At 53.2% G+C, this 20,385-nt stretch overlaps 8 protein-coding genes across 8 annotated transcripts; 4 read left to right on the top strand and 4 right to left on the bottom strand.

Moving 5' to 3' along the window:
• Positions 1 to 721: 721 nt before the first annotated feature.
• Positions 722 to 2,766, top strand: VE01_10088 (uncharacterized protein; the record flags this gene model as incomplete). The annotated part of the gene is made up of 5 exons (XM_018279495.2): positions 722 to 1,371; positions 1,576 to 1,680; positions 1,736 to 1,876; positions 1,946 to 2,699; positions 2,764 to 2,766. The coding sequence occupies exons 1-5, from the start codon at positions 1,139 to 1,141 to the stop codon at positions 2,764 to 2,766; spliced, it is 1,236 nt and encodes a 411-aa protein (XP_018125850.1). The 5' UTR covers positions 722 to 1,138.
• Positions 2,767 to 4,688: 1,922 nt separating this feature from the next.
• On the bottom strand, positions 4,689 to 6,861 carry VE01_10087 (uncharacterized protein). Its single transcript, XM_018279494.2, has 3 exons — positions 6,528 to 6,861; positions 5,763 to 6,469; positions 4,689 to 5,593 (listed from the first exon to the last, which is right to left on the bottom strand). Exons 1-3 carry the CDS (start codon positions 6,610 to 6,612, stop codon positions 4,925 to 4,927), a joined length of 1,461 nt encoding a protein of 486 aa, XP_018125855.1. The 5' UTR covers positions 6,613 to 6,861; the 3' UTR covers positions 4,689 to 4,924.
• NSP1 (FG-nucleoporin nsp1) lies at positions 6,846 to 9,441 on the top strand. Its single transcript, XM_018279493.2, has 2 exons — positions 6,846 to 8,901; positions 8,956 to 9,441. The coding sequence occupies exons 1-2, from the start codon at positions 7,114 to 7,116 to the stop codon at positions 9,145 to 9,147; spliced, it is 1,980 nt and encodes a 659-aa protein (XP_018125854.1). The 5' UTR covers positions 6,846 to 7,113; the 3' UTR covers positions 9,148 to 9,441.
• VE01_10085 (uncharacterized protein) lies at positions 9,257 to 10,164 on the bottom strand. The gene is made up of 4 exons (XM_018279492.2): positions 9,956 to 10,164; positions 9,731 to 9,862; positions 9,612 to 9,647; positions 9,257 to 9,532 (listed from the first exon to the last, which is right to left on the bottom strand). Exons 1-4 carry the CDS (start codon positions 10,066 to 10,068, stop codon positions 9,529 to 9,531), a joined length of 285 nt encoding a protein of 94 aa, XP_018125851.2. The 5' UTR covers positions 10,069 to 10,164; the 3' UTR covers positions 9,257 to 9,528.
• A 634-nt stretch (positions 10,165 to 10,798) lies between these two features.
• Positions 10,799 to 12,942, top strand: BMH1_2 (14-3-3 protein). Its single transcript, XM_018279491.2, has 6 exons — positions 10,799 to 10,946; positions 11,465 to 11,541; positions 11,601 to 11,907; positions 11,964 to 12,205; positions 12,263 to 12,333; positions 12,385 to 12,942. The coding sequence occupies exons 2-6, from the start codon at positions 11,481 to 11,483 to the stop codon at positions 12,490 to 12,492; spliced, it is 789 nt and encodes a 262-aa protein (XP_018125853.1). The 5' UTR covers positions 10,799 to 10,946; positions 11,465 to 11,480; the 3' UTR covers positions 12,493 to 12,942.
• A 176-nt stretch (positions 12,943 to 13,118) lies between these two features.
• On the bottom strand, positions 13,119 to 16,184 carry CDC14 (cell division control protein 14). Its single transcript, XM_018279490.2, has 3 exons — positions 15,767 to 16,184; positions 15,166 to 15,486; positions 13,119 to 15,112 (listed from the first exon to the last, which is right to left on the bottom strand). Exons 1-3 carry the CDS (start codon positions 15,816 to 15,818, stop codon positions 13,581 to 13,583), a joined length of 1,905 nt encoding a protein of 634 aa, XP_018125852.1. The 5' UTR covers positions 15,819 to 16,184; the 3' UTR covers positions 13,119 to 13,580.
• A 213-nt stretch (positions 16,185 to 16,397) lies between these two features.
• Positions 16,398 to 17,201, top strand: VE01_10082 (uncharacterized protein). Its single transcript, XM_018279489.2, has 2 exons — positions 16,398 to 16,533; positions 16,589 to 17,201. The coding sequence occupies exons 1-2, from the start codon at positions 16,496 to 16,498 to the stop codon at positions 16,857 to 16,859; spliced, it is 309 nt and encodes a 102-aa protein (XP_018125856.1). The 5' UTR covers positions 16,398 to 16,495; the 3' UTR covers positions 16,860 to 17,201.
• Positions 17,202 to 17,656: 455 nt separating this feature from the next.
• Positions 17,657 to 19,668, bottom strand: PDI1 (protein disulfide-isomerase precursor). Its single transcript, XM_018279488.2, has 3 exons — positions 19,565 to 19,668; positions 19,059 to 19,433; positions 17,657 to 19,004 (listed from the first exon to the last, which is right to left on the bottom strand). Exons 2-3 carry the CDS (start codon positions 19,406 to 19,408, stop codon positions 17,786 to 17,788), a joined length of 1,569 nt encoding a protein of 522 aa, XP_018125868.1. The 5' UTR covers positions 19,409 to 19,433; positions 19,565 to 19,668; the 3' UTR covers positions 17,657 to 17,785.
• Between the last annotated feature and the right edge of the window lie 717 nt (positions 19,669 to 20,385).

The following is a 20,385-nucleotide window of genomic DNA, read 5'->3' as shown; positions in this document are numbered from 1 at the left end:
CTCCACCCTCCCACCTCCACCTTACCTCTCTTCTCTTTCTTCTCTTCTTTTGCACCACCTCATCGCCACGATCGCCCGTTTTCCTCACTCTTCCCTATTTAGACATCTTTGTGTGTCCTGCGTGCGCTCTATTATTATATTTGTTTCTCTCCTTCGATAAACAAATTCTCCCAAGCCGCTTGCCAAAAAAGTTCCCACTCGGCTCCTTCGTGTGCTTTTCGTGTGTCTGGGTTGCGCGTCGCGGGTGTTCGGACTTGAAAACTGATTTTACCAAAACTGCTTTCCACCAAAACCAACAATCCGAAAGAACAACGAACCTTTCGAATTCGGCTTTGTCCCCCAGCTACCTACTAGCATCTGCGCCTTTCTTCAAAATCTTTACGATCCACGATTCAGGTCCTTCTAAACGTATAAATCTTGCGCCGGTTTTTAATATTCTCGACCAACCCAAACTTTCCCCACTGCGACCTCTCGAAACCTTGCACATATTTTATCCCGCCGAAACTCGCTCTCCTCCTGGATAACCTTCCGACGACGACAACGACTTACCGGCTTTAAAGGGCTTCTTTGAAGTAAGTGCGCATATACACACATCTCGATCATGGTCCCCCCCCACATATATACAGGAGTGCTCAGTAGTTGCTGTTTGCGCGTCCCAACCCTGTGCTTTTCCCCCCCATAAAGTTATGACCTGTCCGGCTGCATTGTCCTTGAGTGAGGTCATCGTACGGTGCGATTGAAGTCCCAATTGTACTCGATAAATGCTGCCCATGCTGTCCATGACATGTTGTCTCCAAGTAGGAGAGATCTATGTGATAATTCTGGCCCCATTGCGCCAGTTGCGCAGTGCGTGGCGAAAGAGTGCGATCGAAGTGAGGTCGTGGGGCTGCTGTAGAGTGACTCCCAGCCCCATCCCCCCAAGAATGGTTGCCGTCGGTGCCTCACCGTCGCCGTCGATTCCTTGCCGTGAACCCCACAACGCGTCACACAGGCTTACCTTCTTGCCCAGAATATTTACCTCGACGCTTCCTCTCTTCCTCCACACAACCACCCTTCACCTTTACAGTACTTCTTCCAATCTTGCACAAACACTTTATTGCCATTGACAAACCTAACAACCCATCAAGCTTGCAACGCCATGTCTTTCCCAAGCTTCGACCCCTCGCAGGGACAACCTGCTCCGTTCACCGAGAACGGAAACACTGGCCTCACCCAGGGTCAGCCACCGATCCAAAACATGCAGCAGAACATGCCCAGCATGCAACAAACTCCCCAGGGCTCCGATACCCAGGCCCCGTTCCAGGGACAAGGTGCTATGGAGCAAGGCCAAGGTGGATCGACTGGCGCTCCTGACTCCAAGACCACTCTCTGGTAAGTTTGAACCTCATCCCTTCATGGTGTAGATCTTGGGCCATACACAACCTTGGTACCTCTGTGTATCAACCTTGAGTTCGTTCAGGGTGATCATACAGATTCAAGAATAATAGCTTGATAGCTCTTTATTCCCCTGGATCTGTTGCTTCACCCCGCACCTAGTGTTGACCTTTGTTCTTCATGGATACTAACCTCCAACAGGATGGGAGAGCTTGAGCCATGGATCGATGAGAACTTCGTCCGCAGCGTCTGGTTCGGAATGGGCGAGCAGGTCAACGTCAAGATGATCCGTGACAAATTCTCTGGGTAAGCTCCAATCCTGCCAACTGACCTTGTTGTTTCCGATCTAACCTCCTCTTAGCAACGCCGGCTACTGCTTCATTGACTTCACCACGCCTGAGGCTGCTGCCAAGGCTCTTTCCTTGAACGGATCCATGATCCCCAACACCTCGCGCCCATTCAAGCTCAACTGGGCTTCCGGTGGCGGGCTCGCTGATAGACGGTCAGAATCTCGGTCCTTATTCCCTGTGTTTAACACCTTGCCTGAGACTTTTGCTGACTCTCATTGTAGTGATGACCGTGGACCCGAATTCTCCATCTTCGTTGGTGACCTCGGCCCAGAGGTTAACGAATATGTCCTGGTCTCGCTTTTCCAGTCCAGATTCCCATCTTGCAAGTCTGCCAAGATCATGACTGATCCGATCTCCGGCATGTCGCGTGGCTACGGCTTCGTCCGCTTCTCCGATGAGGGAGACCAGCAGCGCGCTCTCACCGAGATGCAGGGCGTCTACTGCGGCAACCGCCCCATGCGTATCTCCACCGCGACCCCCAAGAACAAGTCTGGCGGTGGTGGACCACCTGGTGCCATGGGCGGTATGCCTGGCGCCCCAATGGGAGGCAACATGGCCCCTGGCATGTACTCCATGGGAGCTCCCCCGATCGGCTACTACGGTGCCCCCCAGCCAATGAATCAGTTCACTGACCCCAACAACACCACCGTCTTCGTCGGTGGCCTCTCTGGCTACGTCACCGAGGACGAGCTCCGCTCTTTCTTCCAGGGCTTCGGAGAGATCACCTACGTCAAGATCCCACCCGGAAAGGGCTGCGGCTTCGTCCAGTTCGTCCAGCGCCACGCTGCTGAGATGGCCATCAACCAGATGCAGGGTTACCCCATCGGAAACTCCCGCGTTCGCCTTTCTTGGGGACGCTCCCAGAACAACTCTGGTCCCGCTGGAACCCCCTACAGACCGGCTCCACCGCCACCACAGTACCAGGGCATGGGCATGCCACCATCCCACCCCTATGGAAACTTTGCTCCTCTTAAGGTAAGAGATCGAAACCCTGCGAAGCATGTCAGTAAAAGTTATCTTGCTAACCACCAATCTATAGTAAAAGCATGAATGATTCTTCCGTGTCTCTCGCGAATGGAGTTAGTTAGTCAGCACTCACCGGCGTACTTGCACTTGGCTTGCCTGTTTGATCTGGCTTCACTTCTGCTCATCGACTTTGCCTGGAGCTACCGTTTATTACTCTTAGCGTTTGCCTTGTCAAAAATGATGGGTGGGGATCTGCATTAACTTAACGACGGCCTATGTACAAAAGTGCATTAGAGGGCTCTTTTTATCACGCGACGACGACCTGGGGGTGCTTCGGATCAGTAACAAAATGTTTTGCGTGCTTTGGTCTTTTTTTTGTTTTTTTGTGCTTTTCGCTGGCTTGTGTCCCGTCGAGGGTGTGTTCTTGTTTTTTTTTGCCGCCATCATGTTTTCTTCAAGGCGCTTTGTTATGGATCTTCGAGGGTGCAGATTTCTGGTTTGATTTCGGAGCTCTTTGGGCCTTCATTCCAACCTGTGCTTTTCGAGGTTCAGCGGCATAGCCTTTTATCGGAGGAAACAGAATTATCTGATGGATCGGTCAATATATGTGCCTCTTCTTCCTCCTTTCGACGGGATCTCGCGCAGCCTTACCTACTACTAGTTGTTTTCCTTTCTCTCTTCGGATCTCTGTGTTTTATCGTCGTCGTCGTTTTTTCCAAGTACCACCCACACACTCACGCCAAACAACGAATCAACACAAGAAAAGTTTTTAGACTCTCAGGGATTAACATACGACGGACGGCCTATCTGCGGCTTCTCTTTTTTTTCTTTTGAGTTGTGCTCTTTCGGGGGTTGATGGATGGGGAAGGTGTAGATCGGGATGGATGGATGGGGGGATGGAGAGTGGTAACAGATGAATTGAGAAAATTTGATGAAGGTTGTTTCCTTTTGCTTTGGTGCTGCTGTTGTGTTGTGTTGTGCGGTGCTGTTGTTGGCGTTCGTTGCGTACGTTGGCTTGGCTTGGTGATCGTTCGTCTGGTTTGTGTGTTTGGTGAATGCTGTGTTGTTGTGTTGAGTTGTGCTTGTGCTGTGATCGTGTTGTTGTTGTTTTGTGATCGGCGTTGCGTGATCCAAGTGAGAGCTTGAAGAAGGTGAAGAAGGTGGTAAGTTACTAACGCCGGTGAGTTACTAACAGAAGGTTAAGGTAAGTTCGTGGCGAGGGTGAGTTACCTCCAACTCGGCAAGGAGGTGAACTTCCTTCTCGGGGACCTCGTCGTCGCCATTGTTAGATCGGTGTGTCCTTTGTCCTTTCGCCCATTAACCTCGACCTCAGAGTTCTTTGTGCCCATTGTGACGTCGTCCTCGACGTTTTATGCTCAACGATTCCTGTGATATATGATAGGCAGCCGTTTTGGTTTGGTTGAGGGGGTGAGGGGGTTGAAGACGTTCGTTGGGGGGGCGGCAGGGTAGGCGGCAAGGGAGGTGTTGCCGCTGTGTTTTTATGGAGTTCCGCTAGAGGAGGGGGGACTAGGGCGAATTAGTCGGCGTTGCTGTTGTTGCTGCTGTGTTCTATGGGCTTCCTCTAGAGGAGGAAGGGGTGGCTACTCTGCTCTAATTGTTTGTTTCGCAGGGCACCTCGTAGCGTAGCATCTCGAATGAGAAATTGTTGACGCCGGTGAAGTGCAGGTGGGTATGAGGTATGGATCTGGTTCTTTGTAGAGGATAGTATGCGTCGCATATAGGAGTCACGGAAGGCGTAGAAGACATGGATGTCATGCAGAAGGCATGATTTGTAGAAGATACGAACGGCACGTAGAAGCTACGGCTACGGTATATATCAAGGAGTTAGTCAATGGCATCAGTTAGAAATCTAGCATTTGCAATTCACAGACTGCATTTATCCTAGCGTATGTAGAAAGACATTGCTCGTAGAAGATACGACGCCGTGGCGGCACATAGAAGGCATAACTGCACGTAATGAAGCAATTGAACCATAGTATGAGCCAAAAAATTGTATTTGCAATCGGGAGTGTTATATTAACTCTTGTCTCCTCTGGTATCCCTAACGCCACTCTCATGAATAATTACAACAAGATATAAAAGAAAAACTCCCCCCATGCACCTCCATCGTACAAACAACACTCTTTTCCACCACCACCCCATCCAGCGCAGAGAATAGCCCAGCTACCCGCACTCCACTCCACTCCCACTTCCACCCTCACCTCACCACCCCTCTACTTCCTAACCTTCCTAGCATGCTGCACCAAATTCTCAATCACCCCCTCAAACGCCTCCCTATCCCCCAACTTCTCATCAGTCCTCCTCGTCCAATACTCCAGCACCCCCTCCGCCGCGCCCCTCAACCCTTCCAACACCTCCACATGCTCCCTCAACTCTCTATCACTCAACCCCGCCAGCGCCTCATCAGTCGTACTACACAACCTCCTCGCAGCGCCTAGATCCAGCGCCGGCGCCGGCGGCGGTCCACGCCTTCTTTTCGATTTCCCCGAAGAGTCGACAGAGGCGGAACTCCCGTTGCTGTCACCCTGTAACCTTGCCACTGATCCCAGTCGCGCATCAGACGAGGTGCGTGGGGATGCAGTAGACGGGAGAACGAGTTTAGCTTGCTTGCTCGCCGGGAGAATCTCATCTAAATCGATCGGCACGCCGAGCGAAACGAGAAAGAGGCGGCGAATGCGGGAGCGTAGCCAGTTTGGTGGGTTGAGGGGCGGGGGGGCGCTGAGTTGGGCCCAGAGGGAGGCGGAGCGGGGGGTGGGGAAGAGGGAGGTGGGGGGGGCGACGGTGGGGGCGGGGGGAGAGGGGGGGAAGAGTGTGTCTAGGTAGGGGGTTGTGGCGGCGTGGACTTCGGCGGGGGAGTCGAGGGTGTCGAAGGAGAGGGGGGGCTGTGGTGGTGTGTTAGTAGGATTGGTGGGTTGGAGGGGAGGGGGTGGCAGATGGGAGTTGGGGGTAGGGGGTAGGGGGTAGGGGGGAAGTGCGTGCGTCACGCGCGGTTGGGACGGGGTGGGACGGTTTGTGCTGCGCAATGCATGCGTGTGTGTGTGTGTTACTTACGAGGGATAAAGAAGCTATCTGCGGTAAAGACTGTACAGGTTGCACACCCGCCTCCTGGAACCCGTCATCGAAGTCCCCAAACTCCGCGTCCTCGTCCCCCTCCTCGAAATCGTCAAAGTCGTCACCGAAGCCCGCATCCTCGTCCTCGTCCTCATCCCCGTCGGCATCAGTGTCGTAGTCTCCCGCCGGCGGGGCGAGCGCGTGGCTCACAGACAGCGGTCTGGCGACACTAGAGGTTCGTGACCTCGTCTCGGACTCGGGCGCGGAGGGGGAGCTAGGAGAGCGCGGCCGCGTACCTGAGACGGATCCTCCCTCCTCCTCCTCTGTAGAAGCAGCCCCGGAATCTGGGATGTGGATGACGCGGTCGGGCTGGGCGTCGACGGGGTAGACTTTAGGTGTGCTGGGTTTGTGGGCGTGGCCCCGGATGGGGGAGGGGGGGACCTCTTCGAGCACCGTCTGGGGGATGGGCGTCAGAGGACGAGGGACTGGTTCGGTGGCGGAGGGGGTGTCGTCTTCAACGAAGGCGACTTCGTCGGGCCGGGCGTCTTCAGAGCGCTGGTCGTAGGCTGCTGTCCCAGGGACTTCGCCGTAGCTGGCTTCGTGGTCGACTCGCTCCACCCGGGTCGTGGGGATGGGGGATGCGGTGCGGGAGTAAGCCGCGCGGTCGCTACGGGCATCGGAGAAGTGGTCGTCGGAGTCGGAGGATTCTGGAGGGGGTGTTAGTTATGTGTATTCACTGGTTGTGGGGGGGAGGGTATCGCTCACCCAGCTCGTGGGCGCCGGGGTCTTCGATGGCCTGGCTTGGAGGGGAAGGGGGGGCCAGCGTTGCTTGCGTGTCGTCTTCGGCCATCGTGTCTTCAGCGGCGTCGGCGGACGCAAACTATCGTCTTTGGGGGCACTGAAGGCTTTAATGTAGATAGAACTCTAGTCCATGGAAGCGCTCAGGATGCATCGGTGTATAAAAAGTTAAGTGTATGGTCGAGGGCGGGTCTGGGCTGTGGTCTGGATGCCCAAAAATAATGAGGCTCGCTAAATCCCCAATGATGCATGGGTGCTCTTGAAATTCGCGATCCGCGCGCGCCTCACGGTAAAAGCTATCTGGGCTACCACTTGATTTATCACGTTTTACGTCTAATACCCTCGACGCTTTCCCTCTCAACCTCACGCACGCGTCCAGATCTGTAGAGGAGGACGAATTCACGCAACTGGCCCACTTGCGTCCGGCCCCGATCCTGTGCGCTGCAGAATTCTGCCTCGAAACAAACGAAATACATGACAATAAGCTCTTCCACGACATAGCTCCTACTGAATTGCCATCCTCAACGAGCTCAACAGACGAATCTCACCCAATATGTCTTTCAGCTTCGGTGCCCCAGGTGGAACTGGTGGCAATCTCTTCGGACAATCCACTACACCAGCGTCATCGGGCGCGCCCACGACGGGCCTTTTTGGCCAGCCTACGGCAGGTGCCACGGATAACAAGCCAGCCTCAGGTGGCCTCTTTGGGGGTGGTGGTGCTGCAGCTACGACAAAGCCAGGTGGATTTTCTTTTGGCGCTACGCCAGCTACGACTGCGCCGTCAAATCTGTTCGGGGGAGGCGCTGCGAAGCCAACCGCATCCGCGCCTTTGTTTGGATCTTCAACCACAACCACTGCTCCTTCCGGGGGCTTGTTTGGGGGGCCTACTTCTGGAGCCACGGCAGGTGCAACCCCGGCAGCGGCTCCGGCTGGTGGACTCTTCGGTGGTGGATTCCAGGCCAACAAGCAGCCCTCTTCCTTTGGCAACTTCTCCTTCGGTCAGAGTGCAACTCAGAACCCACCCAGCTCTACACCAACCACCAGCTCCTTCCCTACCCCGAACAAGCCAGAGACGCCCGCAGCACCCGCCAACCTCTTTGGCGGCGCAGCCAAACCCGCTGATGCACCGGCTGCTGCTCCTACTCTCGGCTCAACTACACCAGCTCCAAACAAACCAGCCGGCAGCATGTTCAGCTTCCCTTCATCTACAACCCCAGCTGGTACTCCAGCAGGTGGTAACGCTGCGGCGCCATCTCTCTTCGGTGGTCTGAATAAACCCGCTGCTCCTGCTGGTGGTGGTCTCTTCGGGGGTCCCAAGCCAGCAGCGCCAGCGGCTGCACCTGCGAGCGCGGCACCAGCTCCTGGAGGTCTCTTTGGCGCGGCGAAACCTGCTGCACCTGCAGGCGGAGGTCTATTTGGAGGCGCCATGGCCGCGAAACCCCCAGCTGCGCCAGCTACCACCGGTGCCGCACCGGCGGGAACCACCGCCCCCGCTGCCCCCGCGGCTGCAGCAGCAACCCCTTCGCTTTTTGGCGGAGGAGCAACTGCGGCAGCTCCCAAGCCTGGTGGACTTTTTGGTGGCGCTGCTGCTACCACTTCTGCTGCTGCCCCTGCATCTACCACTGCACCAGCACCCGCTGCACCAGCAGCCGGTTCTCTGTTCGGTGCCAAACCCGCCGCCGCAACGACATCAGCCGCTGCGCCGCCCACTGCAGCAGTTGGTGCCGCGCCTGCTACTGGTCTCTTCGGTGCTAAGCCTGCTGCCACGGGAGCTACCCCTTCTACAGCTGCACCTGCAACGGCGCCCGCAGCTGCTGCAGCTGCAGTTCCAGGGGCAACCAACCCAAATGTCTCGACCGCTGGGCCTGCGCCGCAGATGTCCCGCTTGAAGAACAGGACTATGGATGAGATTATCAACAGGTGGGCGAGCGACCTTTCCAAGTACCAGAAGGACTTCCAGGAGCAGGCCACAAAGGTTGCATCCTGGGATAGACTCTTGGTGGAGAACGGAGATAAGATCCAGAAACTCTACGTCAGCACGTTCGAGGCTGAGAGGGCTACGTCTGAGGTAGAGAAGCAGCTTACTGCTGTGGAGAACATGCAAGGAGAGCTAGAGGGCTGGCTGGATCGCTACGAGAAGGATGTTGATGAGCTCTTCAACAGGAATCTGGGATCGAGCGATAATCTTCAGGGTCCGGATCAGGAGCGCGAGCGCATGTACAAGCTAGCTGAGAAGTTGGCCGGGCGTCTAGATGATATGGGTAAGGATCTCACGAGCATGATCCAGGAAATCAACACGGCGTCGTCGAGCTTGAGCAAGGCTGGGAAGCCGGATGATCCTGTAAGTTTTGGGTTTTGTAAACTTCTTCTAAATGCATAGTCTAACATTGTGTAGCTACAACAGATCGTCAAGGTCCTTAACGGACATCTGTCCCAACTCCAATGGATTGATCAGAACGCCGCTGCGCTCCAGGCCAAGGTCGCAGCTGCTCAAAAGGAGAGCCGTAGCCTCGGCGCCAGCATCCACGGCGACAACGAGTCCGAGGCATCCCACGAGATGCTCCGGTCGTATTTGGGCAGGAGGTAATGGGATGGTGGTCATGAAACGGGTGGTCATCACGAAGAAAGGGCGGGGACAGGATTAGGGTATATGGAGTTTTTTCCCAAAAGAGGGTACGGAGTAGACGTTTTTTTGCCCCATGTATTTGCGAGAGTGGAGAAATTTGTATTATTCAAGAAGATGTGTCGGTCGCAGGTAGCAGTTGGGGGGTGAGGTGAGAGTTGTATATGAGACAGTAGAGAGTTTACACAGGCCGAGGGCCGTCAGTGATGGTACACTGTTAATTGCACCGTACAATAGGACCTCTCTGTCCGTTACCAACTATTTAAACACAGCCACCACGTGAATCCTCCTCCTCCTCCTCCTCTCTTCGAACTCAACTCGTCATGGCGCCACGGAGATCGGTTATCAGCTAAACGGAGAGAAAGCCTCAGCTATGCCCAGTGTCCATCCAATGCGTCCCGTGGGGGGGGGTGTCGCGGCATACTCACTTTTGCTCGCCGCCCTGGTTCTTGGTGAACTCATCACTGTAAGAGACGCTCCGTCAGCACTCTGTTCTAATATAATGTCTACTCATAGTATGAATATAGTTGCAAAGGGGGAATCTCACATATCCTGCTCAAGCTTCTTGATGTGATCCTGCGACTTCTCGAGTCTCTTCTTCAGCTCCAGGAGCTTCTCCTTCTCGCGCTGGCGGATAGCGAAATCCTCCTGCGCCTTCTCGCGCTTCTGGAACGCATCACTACAACACCACGACAGTTAGTCAAGATTCTCCTCAGCTCGTCCCGTCTCCGGATAGAAGGGGGGGGGGGTAGGTAGTGGTGATGCAACATACGTTTGTCCAGATGGGCGGACAGAACCGGTATCACCGGCTCCCATGGCGCGGGCGGTGGTTGCGAATGCGCGGGTCGCGGGGCGCGTGGCCTTGACGATGGACTGGCGGAACATATTTTGTGAGTTTGTGGGTTGTGTGGTGTTTTGGGGGTGGAATTGATATGGTTATGAGTTAGAGGTGGAGGTGGAGGTAGGTTTCCTTGGAAGCCCGATTTCAAGCTTGAGCTCATTGCTTGGCGGCGGAACGGGCAAGCTCGGATAGGTTGTTTGGTCACGTGATTGGGGGATGCTGTAGAACCCTGAGCTGGGGGCGGTATTAGACGGGGTTTTTTGGGGGTTAGTGGGTGGTGTGTGGACGGTGGTAGATTGGGGTCACCTGATTGGATGCGGGTGTATTGGGGCTGTGAGCAGATACGTAGAGTATGTCATTGGGTGTGCGTGTAGAATTGTAGTGGATGTGTATCTAGTAGCACCCAGTAGCAATCAGTTACACACCGTGGCCTTCGTCCTATCCCTATCTATCTGTGCTGTACAGTACATGCAATTTATATTCTCCGACCGGTCATGTACAGCGCGCGTCAAAACATAAATATAGAAATATATAGTAATTACTAAATAAATAATTGAAAATACCTACAACTTCCAATAAAATACTACAATTTTATATATCTACCCCCATAATTTCAAATTTATGCCTTTGTTGAGGAAAAGCAGCCTGATTGCGCTCTCGTCCCCCCAAAGCGCACATCCCCTCACTCCTTGGATCGACACTCGTCCCTTCCTCATTCGGTTTAGTTCCAAAAACAGCGAGAGACTGCGGTTGTTCCATCCGCTTCCCACCTGCTTCAACCTCAACTCACCCAAACCTCAAAATACACAATATTTCCCCTTGACACGCTTTATAATCTCACTTTACCCTCGCCTTGATCCGTCTTCTGTCTGATCAACCTCATTCTTCACTTAGAACCCCTCACCTCCTCTATAAAAGACAGGTGAGCACTTTCTCCTTTATGTTGTTGTTGTTTGGCGATCGTTATCCGCCATTTCACCCCCCAAAGCCCTTCCCCTACCCCCATTCCATCGGACAACAACATTACCCTTCAATGGATCCTATATCTTGCGCCATCCGGAGCGCCTCATCGACATATCTCTTTATCATTGTCAACGCGGCTTTGCGACTCTCGCTCCCGTTGTTGTGATACCCGACGACCCCATCGGCACGGGAACCATGGAGGGGTAACCCACATACATGGCACCTTGTCCTCTCATACCATCAGCTGCACGGCATACCACAAGCACAAAGTCCACTATATCTAGCTAGATACCGATATCAGATCATTGCGACCATCCTCCAGATATCAATCGTCCATGTTCACCTCTGGCCGTCCAGCTTGCCCTAGACGCATCTAGCGCGACACCTAACACCACCTAACCCGCACGAGGCTTATCGGCCCCATTGGCCTTCCAAACAAACGTCAGTACATCATTTACTAACGTATTCTGATCACAGCACAATCCCCGCCAAAATGGGTTACGAAGATTCCGTCTACCTCGCGAAGCTCGCTGAGCAGGCTGAGCGCTATGAAGGTAAGTCGCTCTATACGAGGTCCAGCGCGTTATCGTGGGCTGACTTGTGGTGTTTACAGAGATGGTCGAGAACATGAAGAATGTTGCATCTGAAGATCAAGAGCTCACCGTTGAGGAGCGCAACCTTCTGTCCGTTGCTTACAAGAACGTCATCGGAGCCCGCCGCGCGTCGTGGAGAATTGTCACCTCGATCGAGCAAAAGGAGGAGTCGAAGGGAAACGCCGGCCAGGTTACTCTCATCAAGGAGTACCGCCAAAAGATTGAGGCCGAGCTCGCCAAGATTTGCGAGGATATCCTTGAGGTTCTTGACAAGCACCTGATCCCATCTGCCCAGAGCGGAGAGTCCAAGGTTTTCTACCACAAGATGTGAGAATTCACTCTGGACATCATACGTTGACAGCAGCTGACGCGATCGAACATAGGAAGGGTGATTACCACCGTTACCTCGCTGAGTTCGCCATTGGCGACAAGCGCAAGGAGTCCGCCGACAAGTCCCTCGAGGCTTACAAGAACGCCACTGAGGTTGCCCAGACTGATCTCGCACCAACACACCCAATCCGTCTTGGTCTTGCCCTGAACTTCTCCGTGTTCTACTACGAGATCTTGAACTCCCCAGACCAGGCTTGCCACCTCGCCAAGCAGGCCTTCGATGACGCCATTGCTGGTAAGTTTTGCTGTTGTAGAATCCAGTATCTTTGACGGTAACTAACACGGGAAACAGAGTTGGACACCCTCAGCGAGGAGAGCTACAAGGACTCCACTCTTATCATGCAACTCTTAAGGGATAACCTGGTTTGTTCACACCCATCCCTGCAGTCGTGAACTACCCCTAACGAAATATAGACCCTCTGGACCTCTTCTGAGGCCGAGCCAGCCGCCGAGGCCGCTCCCGCTGAGGAGAAGACTGAGGCTGCCGCTCCAGCACCTACCGAGGCCAAGGCCGACGAGTAAATTGACAAAAGCTGGCGTTCCTGATCGGTCATGCGGGTTACTTGTGAAGTAATGGGGTTGCTTTTAGCACGTTTTCGCATAACCTATTTGTCGACACACAAACGACGGAGCTTTTTGGAGGTTCATTCACAGAAAATCTTTGCGCGCGCTATACGTTTTTCTGATGGGGGACCCCTAACGCGTTCCAAGGCTATCTTTGTTACCTTTTTGGCCTCGTCTAGTTTGTCAAGAATAGAATTTGCCCCTGCACTGGCCGATGGCGTCTTCCACACAACCTTTTTTGTCGCTCTCTCTCTCTCTTCTCTATCTCTCTCGATCGATCAAGCGTAAACACACAAGACAAAGATTCCTTGATTTCTTTAATCTCCGGCGGGGTATAGAGGTCTTACTACCCAAGTGGGCGTCTCTATCTCACTTAGACAGACTATGAATAAAAAAAAGCATTTGCACGTTCAGTCGATGAGTAGCAATGATTGTGCCTATTGTGATATGTTTGTTGACACTTGAGTATGATGATGATATCATGCATGCATACAAACATGTGACTGGCCACCTCACGCGTCTCATCATCACTCAAGTTCACTCATAGCAGACAAACAATCACAACTTCAAACATAAGTAAATAGAATTCATGAATTTGTGCTTTCATTGATGTCTTCTCAGTTAGTAATCTCTATCATCAACCTCATCATCATTCATTCTCCAGTATAGTCCAAACCCAAACAAGAACACGCAATAATGGTTATTAGAACCCAAACAACACAACCCCCATCATCACAAACGCCCACCCAATTCCCAAACTCCAAAAGCAGAAAAACAACCAATCCACACACACTATGCTGCGCCCAAACGCAATAAAAAACCAGGCGCCCCCGCCCAGACATGGAGACGATGACTTATGCCTATGCCTATGAAACGCCCCTTTCTCTTATGCAAACTACCGACCGACCGGCTTGCGAAACGACAGACAGGAATTCGTATACACAAACAACAACAATGCAGTGCAAAAATCCGTCGACTTTCTATGCGGAACAAAAACTCCAGGGAGCAGATTATGCCTCCCTAACAATGGCGGACAGACGGAAGGCTTAGAGACCAGACGCCTTGCGCGTAGCAGCAGTCAAGCTGACGCTCCCCACGCGACCGCTGGCCTTCCGGACACCCGCGCGCGCTTTGTCGCCCATGAGCGAGTCAGCGCGCTTCGGGCTCCCGCGGACCTTCATGCCGATGGTCTGGGATCCGCTTCCGGACTTCATGCTTCCGGGCGTCTTGGGGCGGCCGCTGCCGATATTCTCAATATCGTTGCTGCTATCGTTGTCGATGGCGGAGTAGATGGTCGTGGTCGTCTGGCTGACGGAGCGCGCCTCGCTGCGAGCGGGCGAGCGCGACGACTTGCGCGTGGTGCGGACACGCACGTTCCACTCCTCGTCTTCGGACTCGCCATGCACGGATTGCCGGTGGATGGAGATCATCTCCGTCTCGCGCTTGACCTCGGTGGCTTCCTCAGAGCTGCCGTAGCTGCCCGTGTTTCGGCCATAGGGGTGGTGGCGGTCGTTGCCGCTGCGGCTGCCCTTTCGTGGCTGGCCCGGGGTGGGGGCGGGGAGGCAGTCTTCTTGGACGCCGAGGCTGTTGCGCTCGTTGTCGACTTCGCCGAGGGGAGCACGTCTGTTTTGGCTGCCGTTGGGAGGGGTGGCGACTTGTGCGCTGTTGAGGCGGAATTTTTGGGTCGCCTTGGTAGGGGTGCTTGGTGCGGCGGCCAACTTGGCTTTGATCTCTGACTCGATCTGGGCGCGCATGTCGATCTCGAACTGCTCGCGCTCCCACCACTTGCGGAAAGTGCCTTGGTTCAGGTGAAGCCAATGCTGTTGGGGGCCGACCACCATTCCGGGGCGCATGAAGCGCATGAATGCAATAATCTCGTTGGCAGTGAAGCCGTACCTGTAGATGAGGTATGCGCCAATGAGGCAACCGGTACGTCCAAGTCCGGCCTTGCAGTGAACTGCAATGCCCTTCTTCTTGACGGTGATGGTCTCGTGGGCCAGAGTGATGAATTTGCGAACAGTTGTCAACGGTGGGCAAGTGCCATCATCGAAGATCATGTCGAGGTGCTCGATACCGAGAGCCGTGAAATATGAGGGAGAGTATAGCTCCGAGTTTAGCCTCACGACAAGGCCAATCTGGCGCTCGGCGAAATGTGTGAGCACATTCTTAAATGGCTGGGGGAGTGTAGGGTGGGCGTCCACCTGGTCCAATGTCGTGGGAAGGGTGGCATACAAAGGTGATGACTTGGCGATTGGCGCCACAGGTGTATGTTGGGGAGAAGCAAAGGCAAGGAAGTCGGGAGTGAGCCAGTTGAAGTCACCCTGGTCCACACGCTCGTACCTCTCATATTCTTCGAGATCAAACTGTGGTAAGGCGCAGAAGCCTTCCTCCTTCGCTCTCCACACACCGTAAACAACATCTTGAACGGTGATTCCGTAATCAGCCTGGCTGTATCCAGCGTCGCGGAAAGGCATCATAGGTGGGTCGGCTTGGGCGATCGGCGCAAGAGCAAGATGGGGAGCCCATGACTGGATCAACACCATGTAGCATGCGAGCAGGCAAGCTGCATTTGCACGGCCTAGAAAGTTATTGTCAGCAACATTCCTTGCGATCTATGGAGATTCAACATACTGCGGGGATCAGCTTTGCTGTAGAAAACAACTGGCCTCGCCTTGTTCTCAGGCGCGCCGAGGATATCATGGAATTGGACGGCAAAGCGGTAGAGGTGTCCGATGTGCAATGGTCCGAAGTCGTGGTGGAAAGCATTGTAAAGCAGGGTATCGTCAACAGAGAAGTAGCAGGGTGGGTTCTGGTCCTTTGCCACTGGTTCCGGTCCGTCAATAGCTCTGGATGAGCGCTTTGACGGAGATCGCCTCGAGGGTTGTTTATCGTGGTATGGGAAGTAAGTGTCGGGACCTGGGGTAGATGTGTAGGATGCTAGGTATAAACGGTCTGGCAGAAACATTAGCAATGATTTGGGGCCTTGTTGTTTGCGCCCAGCAACGAGGGTCTCGGCGTCGGATATTGAGGGACCCATTTAAGACCAAACAAATACTTGGATAGTGAATGATGGTCCTGCAATACTAAATGGCGATACGGGCGGCGATATCCAACATGCTCCCGTGCCATGGTATCTACACGTCGGAGCGCAAACCACGGCATGGGAGAAATATGGCGCCGACGGCATTCCACGGAGACACCTATTGGGAAGGAGCGATTCTGGAATGCTTACCTGGTATATACTCAATGATCTGCCCATAATGGGAGCGCACGGTAGAAGGCATGATGCAGATTAGATTGCTGTGTTGGTAAACAAGATTCAAGGCACTGCGACTGCCAGGCTCTCTGTGTTATACGTTTCGTTGCTTGCTTTCAAACAGCAAGTGAGGCAGGAGCGACTCGCGTGTATAGTAGGTGCAATGGTCGAAGAGGAAGTATTGCTTTTTCTAGTTGCCAGGGAATGGCAGGCGTGATGATGTGGCAACGTGCTATTGACCAAACATTATCTTCGATATAGAGCAGGAATATATGAAGCTTGAACTCGTCGCTGGTGTGGGAATGAGACTCGTCAACCTTCTCAGTGTCGAAGGAAGAAGTATATAGCTGGGCGAGAGAGTAAATACAGGAGATCGTTGGTAGAAAGTCGGCTTGTTGGTATTTTGAAGACTGGACTGTACCTCTCTATTATTATACGAATAATCCAGAAGCACTGTTTAGGCCTACGTTGCCCCAATTGGCCATATGTTGTTGTTTACCCCCCGATTTAACCAATCAGAGGCCGGACTGCTAAGCGGGTGCGCTTGTCATAGCAACGCCTCTAATTGACTGGTCCGTGCCGCGGGGTTTTGAGCCGCGACGGACCTGCATTATCGACACCGACCAGTCGTCCAGGCTACGAAGATCCCTACATTACCACCCCGAGTTTCAGGCCCCTTCACATATACGCTATACTTGAGTTACTATGGCTGTCGCCGTGGACCCGGAGTTTCCATGCTCGCTGTAAGGCAGATCATGAACCACACTAAATAAAAAATATACTCTGACATCTATACAGCGTCATTGACATCCCGCTGCCGACTGAGCGCCTTGCTTCCTCTGCGTTGCAGGCCCTACAGGTTGACAAAGAGCTATCTGCCCTTGTATGCCGCACGCTGACTCTCGTTGCGCCGACGTCGGATGCGAAATGTGACAAGACTGTGCTGCGCACCGAATACAAAGCTACAACGAACAGGATGCTGCGTGTTGCTGTCAATGGCTTCATGGAGAGCTTGTCTGTGGCCCTGGCTATGATGGAGGAGTTGGATGTTGATGTACTGGACACATGAAACGGAGGGCTCTTCTATTGAACTCAAATCAGATCCGTGCAAAGGGCAACAGTTTCGCCGGAGAAGCCAAGTGGGCGCCGCCAGCACCGGCTTGCGGAATCGTCTCCATCCGGCATCGCCCTTGGAATCGATAGTAACAATATCTATTTGTTATACCTGCGATCTACCAAGGCAAGACTACAAATAAAAGGCGTTGTCCCCAGCGAGGAGAACGAAAAGTCTTGATATATTCTCAAGAGGCAACAGATCACATACTGTGTTTCAGAAAATGGTAGTCAGTAGCGAGCTACTGGACCGTTACAATGCATAGATAGGTGCACACAAAATGCAGTCTACCAAAGTCTAGCAGTTGCGAAACACAAATCACGTTCCAGCTATGTCGTGAAATGACTGTCCTCCGTAACTCAACTTGTAGCCGTGATGCCACAACCTCGAGACACAAAATCCTAGACGGCCGCCACTTATTGTACGAAGTGTGAAGTTGTATATATACTCTATGAGACGAACAACTGACACATACGACCATAGACTCAAGAGAATTGGGCATCCCGTCCGCTCTGCCATACACAAGCTTGAGATCGGTGGATTAGTAGTTGGGTGGGTGACCACCAGCGAATACCCACTGTTGTATGTTTTTTTGCCTCTTTTTTTTTTGCCATTTTTAGCTATGGAGTTGCAGGACGAGGGAGAGGCTGATTTGATATAAAGACGTATTCTGTTCACAAGTATACACATTGTCAAAGGGCAGTATTTTACAGAGGTTACAGTTCCACCTGTGTTGGTTTCCACAAAATAGTGTCAAGGTATAATTTATTTCGTTGCAATTTTTGTAGCAGATCATACTTTCGTCTCAAATCCAAAGTTCACACGCGAGCGTAAGGCATATGTACATTACAGGTATTAAAAAGATTCATTCCCCATCACGCTTACAACTCATCGTGCTCCTCAGCAGCCTCCTTGACGGCCTCAGTTGCCTCGGCGGCCTTGCTCTTCACGGCCTCAGTGGCCTCCTCAACAACCTCAGCAGCCTCCTCAGCAGCCTCCTCGGCAGCCTCCTTAACCTCCTCAACTGGCTCTGGGATAACGACGGAAGCCTTGTACTTGCCGTTCTCGGCGACAAACTTAACAAGGTCCTCAAGGGTACGGGCTCCAGAGTAGGTGATTGGGGCATCCTTGGAGCCGGCGGGGAAGAGCTTGATGGTAGGGAAGCCCTGGATCTCATCGGGAACGTCGTTGGCAGTGGCATCAACCTTGGCGATGGTGACCTTGGAGGAAACATCGGCATCGGCGGCGTAGAGGGCGGCAAGCTCATCGTACTTGGGAGCCAATGACTTGCAGTGACCGCACCATGGGGCGTAGAACTCAAGGAGAACATCCTTCTCGTTGTTGATGACAACCTCATCGTAGTTCAGGGCAACGACAACGGTGACACCCTCCTGGACCTCAGGGATGGGCTCAGACTTGATGCTTGGCTCAAGCTTGCCATCGACGAAGCTCTTGACGAAGGTGGTGATATCGGCGAGGGTGATGGTCTTCTCCTGGTCGAAGGGGAACTTCTGGTTCTTGGCGACCTCCTGGATGGCGAATGCGGGGAAAGAGTCAACCTTCAGGTTGAGGTTACCGGCGTGGGCACCGAAGGACTTGGCGTCAATGGTGGCGAAGTTAACGACACCCTTGTACTGCTCGGCAAGGGGCTTCAGGAGCTCAGCGAGCTCAGTGCGCTCCTCAGGGGTCTCGGCGAAGATGTAGGCAAGGGGGATCTTGGCCTCCATGTAGCCGGCGTAGGTCTCTGGGCCGACCTCACCAACAAGGGGGGTGGCGGAGGTCTTGATGAAAGTATCAATGTCCTCGGATACGAACTTCTCGGTGTAGGTGTTCTTGCCCTCGTCGAACTTCTTGTAGACGACAACGGCTGGGGCGGTGACACCCTCGGCCTTGGCCAGGGCGGCATCAGAGGTGGTACCGAAGAGGAAGCTGTCACGCTGAGCCTCCGCAATAGCGGTGAAGATCTCGGCAGACGCCTTGTCCTCGGCATCAACGTACGCAACAACGACAACCTTATCGGCGGTCTTGAACTCCTCAAGAGTCTCGGTGTCCAGAGCAGACACAGCTGGTAGGGATTGCTTGATCATGTAAGATGTGATCCTAAGATGGCAATTAGTATGCATTTCTGCCAGGGTGTTTATGAGAATGACTTACGCATCAGCCTTGCGAGGGCCAGAGTATGGGGCAACGCTCTCTGGTCCGCGGAAGACCTTGAGGGTTGGGTAACCCTCAACACCGTAGGACTGGCAGAGCTCAGCCTCCTCTGTGCAGTCAACCTTGACCAGCTTGATATCCTTCTCCTTCAAGGAGGTAGCGGCCTCCTCGTACTCTGGTGCAAGAGCCTTGCAGTGTCCGCACCATGGTGCAAAGAACTCAGCAAGCACAAGCGGGTTCTCGGCAATGAAAGCCGGGAAGGTGTCGGTCTTGAGGTCGTGGACATCAGACGCCGAGGCAATGGCAGCAGCGCCGATGAGGCCGAAGGCCACGTTCTTGAAGTTGAACATTGTGGGCGGTCGTTCTATTGATAATCTAGTGGGAACGAGAATTAGCAATGGTTCAACGTGGAGAAATAGGAAGCTTGGGAAGGTGGCGGGACTGGGGGGTCGGTGATAGCGGGAGTACCGCCAAATGGATGTATATAGAGGGGCAGAGATGCTTACCTGTTGGGTATTGATAGTCGTCTTCTTCTCGACTTAGCTGTGAACCCAATTGCAAGCTATGCAAACTTGCTTTTGACCAAGACAAATAAAGAAGAGAATGTGATTGTTGAATTGTAAGATTCGGTGAGAGGTGGAGATGTGGCTGTCTTTATCTGGGTATGGAGGCGGAACTCGCTAAGTGCTTAGAAACCTAAGAACAGCGTGTCTTTTGGAGCTATGTGTGTGTACGGTGTGTACGGTGTGTGTGAAGGTGTGCACGTTTGTCACTTTGTACATACATATACACTGGGCGGTACCTTACCTACCACAGTAGACCACAGTAGCCTTACCTTAAATCAGTCTAAAAGCAGGGATTCGGCAGAGGCGGAGGAGGCGGAGGAGAAGGCGCGACGGGATGGATTGTTCTTATTGTCTTACTCGTAGACAGTCCGGTGTATAGAATATAGTTTATAGAGGGAAGTATGTTATTGGTACCATTCCCACCATACCAGGGGGAGAACCCTAGGGGATTCTTGGGGAATGGCACTTGGAGAGTACACAGTCGACGACGCGGTACACATCTACCACAACCGCCCGCCTACATACCACACTTACTCAGTACACATATGCTCTAGTAGCAGTAATAATACTAGTAGTAACTATACCAACCACATCGTCGCGCCGTCGTCGCGGAGAAAGGGTCCTACTACTCTACATACTAGTAGTACTTACTATAGTAAATACTATACGGCGGCTAGATTACTCAACCCAGGCACTACGAGTAATCTGGTGCGGAGGAGTGCGGAGGAGGTACAGATATGCACATACATACATACACTACT

The sequence above is a fragment of the Pseudogymnoascus verrucosus genome (genome assembly GCF_001662655.1).
Source record: "Pseudogymnoascus verrucosus strain UAMH 10579 unplaced genomic scaffold scaffold_68, whole genome shotgun sequence".
Lineage (NCBI taxonomy): Eukaryota > Fungi > Ascomycota > Leotiomycetes > Thelebolales > Thelebolaceae > Pseudogymnoascus > Pseudogymnoascus verrucosus.
The sequence above is the reverse complement of the archived record's forward strand: the minus strand, read 5'-3'. Positions and strand labels throughout refer to the sequence as shown.